Below are 8,862 nucleotides of genomic sequence, written 5' to 3'. Positions count from 1 at the left end.
CGAGTCACCCAAGCTTAGTCATACAGATCCCCCTGCCAGACACACTTTACTCATTAGCCAGCGTCTGTTTATCTCTGTGCTTGGCTCCTGTGGGCAGCGACCATGTTGAATCTTATCGACCGAGCGTGGAAGTCATCCGTCGAACCCGGCTCATTAGCGAATGCCCCCATAGGAGCCGTCTCATGGTGTCAATCAACCGTCCGACGCAGCAATCACGTGTAAGCGATATTCCAGTGCGAGGGCAGATTTCGGTGCACCGTGTTGTGGGAAAGTAGTGACCGATCCCTCATTGCCCCGGGTCCTTCTGCCAAGGGTATCCCAAACAGTAACTCTACACATCCGCGTGCGTCTGGCCTATATTTATTTTTGTGCTTTGTCTTTAAGGGTCTGGTATCTGTAACCGAACAGAGGCATCCACTGAGCTTGTACGGTTTCCGCTTGTCTTACCTTGTAAGCGTCGCCCTCAAGGCAATTTCCTACAGTGCAGTGTGTTTACCCTTTGTATAAACGTGTTTACAGGGGGGAAAAGAAAACGGACAAGGAAGATTGTTTTTCTACAGGCGGTGATTTGGCTGCTGCTTTAAACATGGTCCTGATACGCGCTGTGTGTAATTGAGAGAGCTGATATTATGCGCAGTGGATCGGGCGAACACACGGCCATGAAGAGAGCTGGAGCCAGGCTGCTTCCACTGAAGCCCAAACGGAGGCGAATGGCTGGGGCACGGGCCTGCTCTCCCCAGCGTTCCCCGTGGGGCCTCGTAGAAAGCAGCAGAAACGCACCGGCTCGGACCACCAGCACCAGAGACCTGGGGGGGGGCCGCCTCCCCCAAAAGCTCAACACAATTCACTGGTGGTTCATGGGCAGCCCATCACTTTAATGTGACAGCATTCACATAAAAATGATACATGCTTTACTGTGGAGGCAGAAAGATTTGACTGCCTCTTTAAGAATTATTTATACCAAACTGGATTAAACTACTGAAATGAGTAACACGGCACTGTATCGTTCCTAGTCCTTATCCTCCACAGTGCAGTGCAGTCACAATACATAAACATTTAGTTTTTATGTACCCTCTCCCAATACAGAGGTGGGCAGTCTTTTAGGAAATCAGTGAGTATATATAATATTTGTTTTGGCTCAGTAAGTAATAGCAGTTTCTTTCCTGGAGCCAGGACTGGCAGAGTGCAGAATGTATTAATTGTCTGTATGACAGTAGAATATTTGTTTCTAAATTGGTACCATACAAAATGATCTAAGCGTGTGGGAGACAATAGAAGTTCTTTTTCAAAGGCTTTTGCCCTTGTACTCTGTCTGTAAAGAGAAGGAAGTACGGCTTTAATTAAATTCTCAATTATACATGCTTTCATTGGCCCGGGGGAAAAACTTCTGAAACGCTTTTTTCTCCACAAGATGAATGGCAGAATGAGAATTCTTGATTAATGCAATATGATACGCTGTAAAAACGTAAAGACTGGTGTGGGAAACCAAAAAAAAAAGAAGACCTTGGAAGTAAATTAATTAATACTCAAATAAATAATTCAGTGGTAAAGTTAATTAACTCACAACTCTACCAGGAAGGCTACGGTCCCTGTAGCCTCAGCTGCTCTCAGTAGACCTGCATGCCTTCCTCTTCACTGTGATAGTCTTTAAAAACAATTCCCCAAGTTCAAAACAGCCCCCTAAAAATGCTGAGTGCATCCTGTAAATGCAAGTACAGTGCAGGGGGAAAGTGTAGGGAAAGCTTGCCGTTTCCAGACAGGATTCAGGAGACCGGGGTCTACAGCAGGGATCATCAAACCTGGTCCTTGAATCCAAATCCAGCTCTGTTTCTCTTTTCTCCCGGGTAATTAACTGACCAATAAGTGCAGATTTGCCCAACTGTCTTCACACCTGACTCCGAGGTAAAGGGAGGGTGGAAAACCAGCAGTTCTCAGTCTTTGAGGAGTGTGATTTGAAGATCCCTGGTCAACAGTGCCCATTGCTGCAGCCCTGAGCCTCATTTCAAACAGACTCCTTATCCTACACGTGTGCTCCAAACACATCCCAGCTTTTGTAGTGCCCTGCACAATCTCTAACATCTGTAACAGCCAAGACCGGATTGTCAGACCACATTATCTTGCACTGGTTTGTTATTGTCGTGTTCAGCAGCTGCCAATTGGTGGTTCAACACGATCACCGCACACTGTTTGCACTGATGAATAGGCATCAGGATGCCCACTGCATTTTAACACCCAGTGATGAATGACCCATGCATAACAAGGCACGACACTGCAGCAGTCTGAGAGTCGACTGGGAATCATGCGCTGTTGGCATTTATTCTGCAAATATATCCATAAAATGCATTAACATTGAATAGTGAACAATGACATTTTTCTCTCACTTCCATAAGCCCATCAAACAGTCATGCCTCCAGTCAAGACGAGATCAGGTCGTCCACCCATTAGTTTAAATTGATCTAGCGTGAGAAGGAACTGCGTACAAATGCTAGGCTGTTATAGATTTCCCTGGAGAGGAAGAAAGCAAGCAGGTTACCCCAATATGTCAGAGGAACCGGACATTTATGCCCAGTATAATATAGATACGCTGATATAAATTCACACCTTCCTTTTCCCAAAATAAATGTATGACCTGTATTTTACGATTTAACATTACACCTTCGACACCCCATTGTGGATACACAGTTGGACTATGTTACAGCATCTTCAGATGAAATAGGTCTGTGATGTGCGTAACGACACGGCGCCCCTGCTCGCTTTGAAACGGAAAATAACCAGCAGCTTCAACAAGCAAGAGCATGTGCAGAACTGCGAGAAAGGGAAAAAAACAGGACTTCAAAAGGTAGTGACCTGGGCAGAAACAATCCACGAAACGATCCCCCTCCCTCTCTCTCTCTCCCCCTCTCTCTCCATCTCTCTCTCCATCTCTCTCTCCATCTCTCTCTCTCTCTCTCTCTCTCTCTCTCATACAGGACAAGTGTGTTTTCCCCCTAGTCTTGGCCCCTTCTCCCTGTGGCTATTATGTAATGAAACCTGCCGTTCATTGTTTTTTTGTAACAATGCCCCCCCCCAAGCTCATTTCTCAAGATGTGTTCTCAGTCTTGTTTCTCTCTGGGCAGATACGCCTGGCTGCAGACATGATTACTCTTTCAAAAATATGTTGTTCAGACAAGTTTCACAGAGCTGGAAAATCTACCACTCACTCACTGTTTATATGAACATGTACAGAATGCGCACTGCCACATTACCACTATATTAAGAGGATAATCCATTTTTCCAACATAAAAAAGACATTCTTTTTGTTTACATTGTAATTCTTCAGAAGCAACCCTGAGCAAAAATCTTTGTAAACGTCTAACAAGCGTTAGCTTAAAGCAACAGCGATGCAGCCATAAGAATACGAACCGCTTCCCAGCGACTGTGGCCTCAAACAAACCTTTTCACCTTCAAGGCTTGCTGTTGTTTGGCAGCTTATGGGTGGCATTTTTCAAAATCACCCATCACTGACCCCCTGTTTTCTTTGGCCATACAGAAAACAAAAACTACCAGTCTTGAGTCCCAATGACCGATATGCAAGTTTACTTGTGATAGTATTCAGTCTTCTGTTACATTGCAGTCTCTAACTGCAATCGAGCTCCAGAATTCCCAGTTTAAAGTGGGTAACAATACCAAACAATATATTCTGTCCCAAGCTGCAATTTGACCTTTTAAAAAAAGTTAATTTATTCCATGTGCGTCTTCAGTTTTTGTTTGTTGCAAAACAATGTCCAATACTGTCCAATACTGTCCATTCAAATGACTGACTGCAGTTTTAATTCTGCAGTTTTTTCATTGCTCTTCCTTTCAAATGTACATCAAGTTTCTATGCTGCAGGTGAATTGCCTTAGATATGCAGGCATGTTTAAATAACGTAAAGATTATCAATATTTTACAGATTTTACATTAGGTAGCCATTTTCATTTTTTTACTGCATCTCTGAATCTAGAAAATACACTCTGGATATCATAATATTTCATACGCAGTTCATGAATGAAGACTGCTGTACACAAGTAAATTTGAGGCACCTGTACTTTTTTTTGTACCCTCTGCTTTGGCACAGAACATGGCATTGAGAAACCAGTTGTCATTCATCAGTGTTAACCAGAATCAAAAGCCATTTACAATTTTGTGATTTATATATTCTATATATAAATATAGAATATATATATATATACATGTTATCTATGTGTGTCATATGTATTATGGGTACCAAATTAATACTGAAGTATGAGGCATATAGTTGATGCTTTTGAACTTTGCTCGATAAATAAATACTGTGTAAGAATTTTAAGTCAATGAATGTGTTAAGGCGTCTCTTGACTCTCAGGGCTCATGCTGACTGCGCTGAGAAGGGAAGGTTTGGGGGGGGGGGGGGGTCAGAGGTCAGGAGCCGGATCTGTTTCGGGGTGGGGGTGGGGGGGTCCCCATGGGGGGGTCATTGCTTGGCCAGTCTGTGGATGAGCCTGCACCACTCGGCCCTCTTCTGCGTGATGTAGGAGGGGGTGATCTGGGTGAGGGGGTGAGGCGCGCCCTCCTGCTTGGCCAGCTGGCACAGGGCCTCGGCGTTGCAGATGACGTACATGCCGCAGTCGTAGCTGTTCTGCTGCGCGGGCGCCGGCTCCTCGCTGAACTGCACCTTCCCGCCGGCGCCCAGGAAGGCCTCCAGCTTGGCGGCGATGCGGCGGGCGTGCAGGGCGTTGCCGCCGCTCTGCGAGTCGTAGTGGCTGAAGCGGTTCTCCTCCCGCTGGTACAGCAGCAGGCTCCAGTGGGAGCCGCCCGCGCTCTGGTGGGAGTTGTCGTTGACGGCCAGGAAGACCCAGCGGCGAGACGCCAGCCCCAGGGGCTCCAGGAACAGGGCCAGCTCGTCCTGGCTGGAGGCGCACTTGATGAACTGCGTCACCTCCGGGCTGATGAAGCAGGCCACCTCGCTCAGGCTCTTGAAGGGCTCGGTGGCAAAGTACTCAAAGGCGAATCCGATGACCTGGTCGTTCAGCCAGTGGGGGCCTTCCAGCAGAGCCAGGTCTGAACATCTGAGGAGACTATCTTGGTAACTCAGCACCACTGGATCCATCTTCAAAGACAGAGAAGTGTCCACCGGCTGAAGGATAACAGTTAGTCTCCTAAATTAATGTATGTAGAGGCCCTATTGTCTGATACCTGTTATTTTGTAGCCTTTCATATCACTTATTACCTCTGTCAGTTGAGTAGGGAAACCTGTGTCAATTTCAGCATTTTGATAGGGTTACATCACTGGCATAATTTATAAATGCCTGAAACAATTTGCCTCATTAACTTGCATGCCCTGTACTACAGAACAAATATTCAAGCTTAAGGATTTTAATTTATAACTTCTTTAATATAATTTCTATAATTTCTACTATATTTTCTATACTACTTGCACTATACATTTTTTTTGTTTTTTTTTGTTCAAGGTTAACAGACAACCAGAGTAAAACAACCTGAATAAGAAACACATTTTCAGGACAAAGTATTTTTACATTACATTATTGGCATTTTGGCAGACGCTCTTATCCAGAGCGATGTACAGTTGATTAGACTAAGCAGGAGACAATCCTCCCCTGGAGCAATGCAGGGTTAAGGGCCTTGCTCAAGGGCCCAACGGCTGTGCGGATCTTATTGTGGCTGATTAGAACCACCGACCTTGCGTGTCCCAGTCATTTACCTTAACCACTGCGCTACAGGCCGCCCTGTTATTTTTATTGTTATTTGTAACTACATTACTTTAACCCATTTTTAACTCGAATCAGAAAATTATGATAATATATTGTAATATATTATAGCATCAACTGAGCACACAGGAATCATAGAAAGCACAGCTCGACAATACACTCTTCAACTTGCTTATACGTTTACTTGTTGGTTAGTAAAGAATTAATTAACCTTTTCATAGTCGTATCGTCGTATAACTGCATTGTGGGTATCAATCAGAGACGGAGTTAATTACCCATGGCAGCAAAGGTTTTAGATTGCGTAACTTAGCGTGCAAGTTAAGCTAATGGTAACTTAAGTGCAGCGAACGTTACATTGCTGTGCAGCTAGCCCTCATAGTGAAAAGACATCTATAGGAAAGACACAAATGAAAAATGTAAACTTCAAAATAAAAGATAGACAGGTTCCATGACAGCTCGCTAGCTAACTCATTCAAAATATCAGCTGCTAGCTGGTTGATATTAACTAGCTAATAACACACTAACACGAACATCACAAATATAACAACTGCACTTTGTATAGCTACAGGTCGCAAGAAACAAACCAAACATACCAGCTAACTGGCTTAATAAACATTCATGATTAACTTAGCTCAAATATAGCTATCAGATGGGTCCCATATCGTTTGCTAGCCATCGTCAGCCATGGAAAGGTAGCTAGCTACTGCATTGCGTATTTAGGTAGCTAGCTTGCTAGCTGGCGAGCGACCTAACATTTATAAAGACTGAGACATCTGATATTAATTTTCATGGAAGTTATATATTTATCCCAGTGCTCGCTATGAATCCAGTTGAAATGGTTAACCTCTTACCTTGCACAAAACACATTCAATAATATAAGTCACGGCAATGGTCGTGATTCTTCATTGCAGGTAGAGAGATGCGACGACTAACGTAAATGAGTTTTGCATAATTTCTCTACGACTGTCACGCTGTCAATATTTTTGCGACAACACTGCGGGGCAGCAGTGTTTCCCACGCATTTGGGCACCACTGTTGATTCGATGCACGCTCGCTTTAAACCCAACCCTGGTGAAATTGTCTGCAAAGCCCCTCCCTCGTAGTTTCCTCCCTCCCCCGCAGTTTTCACTGTAGTTCCCTCCCTTCCCGTAGTTCCCTCCCCGAGCGAGCTCGCCAGCCTTTCTCCGCCACTATACCCATGACAAGAGTAGTGAACGCGAGAGCGCGCGTTGCTCGGGCGTGAGAGACTGCACTGATTAGCAGCAGAAAAAAGACAGGCGAACGTGACACGGAGAAAGAGACTCACTTGCGTTATTTCTAAAAAGAGGGGAAATGGATTTCTTCTGAGTTGCATCACAGTGAAACCCAGGATTTTGGTCATTTTACAAAGAGGAAAGCGTTTTGGAGGGGTTGTACGAATAACAATCTTATTCTTCCAAGCTGCAGGATTTAAAATAGGACTTCTAAGCGCTGTATTTGTAAGCAGGCTGAGTGCGCGTCCTCTCCATCCGAAAAGAGTAGCTCGGGAGCGCGCAAATAATTTTCAGGCAGGAGTAAAGGTAAGACTACCTACGATTTTATTTATTTTCTTTAGCATATGATAATGTCTTTGAAACGCATGGAAACAGAAGTTTATTTGATAAACGTATGTGTGGTGTTGTGATATCGATGGCGAGGAATTTTTTTAATTCCATTCATCTGCCCATGGTCTTCTTGGTATCTTCGCAGCAAGCTAGCCGATTTCACTAGCGAGCTAGCTGGCCAGCTCAACACAGAAACGTTTAGGCTACTACTAGGCTAGCTATCTCGTGCGTTTCCGAGTGCGTTGTGAACATCCAAGTCGAATATGCTGTGCTCTGTATGAAATACATTTTGAACAGCAGAATCACTTTAATAGATCGTTTTCAATCACTCTTTTTGCTGGTACAGCTTTTGCACAAATAATGCAACGTATTTCACCATAATGCAAGAGGTTGAGCCAGCCATCAAGGCAATGGTCATTAAAAATGGATCAGGAACAAACATCTGTGCCCACTTTTTAAAAGTTTATTTTTTCACGAATGCTCTTAAATTAAATGCGTATATTTAACAATTGAACGACTTAATAGAAGAAAATACAAGCAACTGTGGCTGTGACGCATGCGACTGGCTACTTTATCCTGACGAGCAGCATTCCGTACACTGGCAGGATTGATAGCTACGGTAGCTAACGAATTCAATGATGATTGGGAATACAGTTAAGGCAATTGCAACACGTTTGTCACATTCAGGTTCTTCGACGAATTACTGTACTCTCGAGAGGGGGCAAGTAACCTTAGGCATTTTGCTTGCAACATTTCTTTCAGTTTATTACGACAGCAACTTGCTCAGAGGTGCCGCGTAACTGGGCTTAAATAGCATGTTGTGGTTGCGGTGTTTGAATACATGGTTGGCTACATTAATGACGTTTTGTTCAGAAAAAAAAAAAAAAACTCACTGACTATTACTATCAGAGGACAAACACCAGATGAGATGTGTTGGCGCAAGTGTCTGGTTCGCTGTCTAGGATGGAGGGGGGATGTCTGCATTTATTATTTATACGTGGTCAGTTCAGTCCCCGTCTAATGCAGTGGATGCGACGCTGTAGCCGACACATCTGTTTTTAAGAGATTTGTGTTCAGAATGGTTGTTTTAATTGAGTGCATTCCAGCAAGCTCACCCATTTCATTTGAAGAGTAGCCTACAAACCCCCTTCCCCGTATAACTACTCCGATTTGCCTTATCTCCCTGCTTTGTTGATTTTTGCATTTTTCCGTTAGCATTCCGAACAGCTTGGCTGTGGAGAGTGTTGTCAAATGGGAATGCGATTTTCCCATTACGACCTCATTACATTATGTACTGTTCGATTCGCATGTCGTCTGTCATTGATGGCTTCTGAAACTGGCGCACTTAGCCGAATAAGAATATGTTATCCCGTTAGGCTATCTTGTCGGCTTGAGGCAGTTTGCATAAATCTGAGCAAATGTCTTAGAAAGGTAGGAACATGGTGGAAATAACAATGTAACAATTTGGGGACAAATTAAGAGGCATCGCCTAACCTAAAAGCATTTTACAAACATACTGGCAGGCTACGGAGCTAGCATCGATATCCGTCCGG

The 8,862-nt window shown here is 44.1% G+C and overlaps 2 protein-coding genes across 8 annotated transcripts in view; one reads left to right on the top strand and one right to left on the bottom strand.

Annotated features, from left to right (window-relative positions):
- Positions 1-2,280: 2,280 nt before the first annotated feature.
- Positions 2,281-6,738, bottom strand: senp8 (SUMO peptidase family member, NEDD8 specific). 2 transcript variants are annotated; one of them, XM_061222278.1, is made up of 2 exons: positions 6,578-6,738; positions 2,281-5,134 (listed from the first exon to the last, which is right to left on the bottom strand). In XM_061222278.1, exon 2 carries the CDS (start codon positions 5,105-5,107, stop codon positions 4,472-4,474), a length of 636 nt encoding a protein of 211 aa, XP_061078262.1. In that variant the 5' UTR covers positions 5,108-5,134; positions 6,578-6,738; the 3' UTR covers positions 2,281-4,471. The 2 variants fall into 2 exon arrangements, with proteins under 2 accessions (XP_061078262.1, XP_061078263.1); XM_061222279.1 differs by having other exon boundaries at positions 2,281-5,107.
- Positions 6,739-6,928: 190 nt separating this feature from the next.
- The window catches only part of LOC133110948 (unconventional myosin-IXAa-like), a 146,352-nt gene continuing 144,418 nt past the window's right edge, over positions 6,929-8,862 (top strand). For all 6 annotated transcript variants that reach the window (XM_061221074.1, XM_061221075.1, XM_061221076.1 and 3 more), the window contains exon 1: positions 6,929-7,285. The gene's annotated coding sequence lies outside the window, so the exon portion shown is untranslated. The remainder of the gene's footprint in view (positions 7,286-8,862) is intronic.

This window comes from Conger conger, chromosome 15, assembly GCF_963514075.1.
Source record: "Conger conger chromosome 15, fConCon1.1, whole genome shotgun sequence".
NCBI classification, from domain to species: Eukaryota; Metazoa; Chordata; class Actinopteri; order Anguilliformes; family Congridae; genus Conger; species Conger conger.
Note: the sequence above shows the minus strand (reverse complement) of the source record. Positions and strands in the feature narration are given on the sequence as shown.

What these genes read in the sequence shown, in the direction of transcription:
- senp8 (XM_061222278.1), bottom strand. Translation starts at nt 5,107, where the DNA reads ATGGATCCAGTGGTGCTGAGTTACCAAGATAGTCTCCTCAGATGTTCA.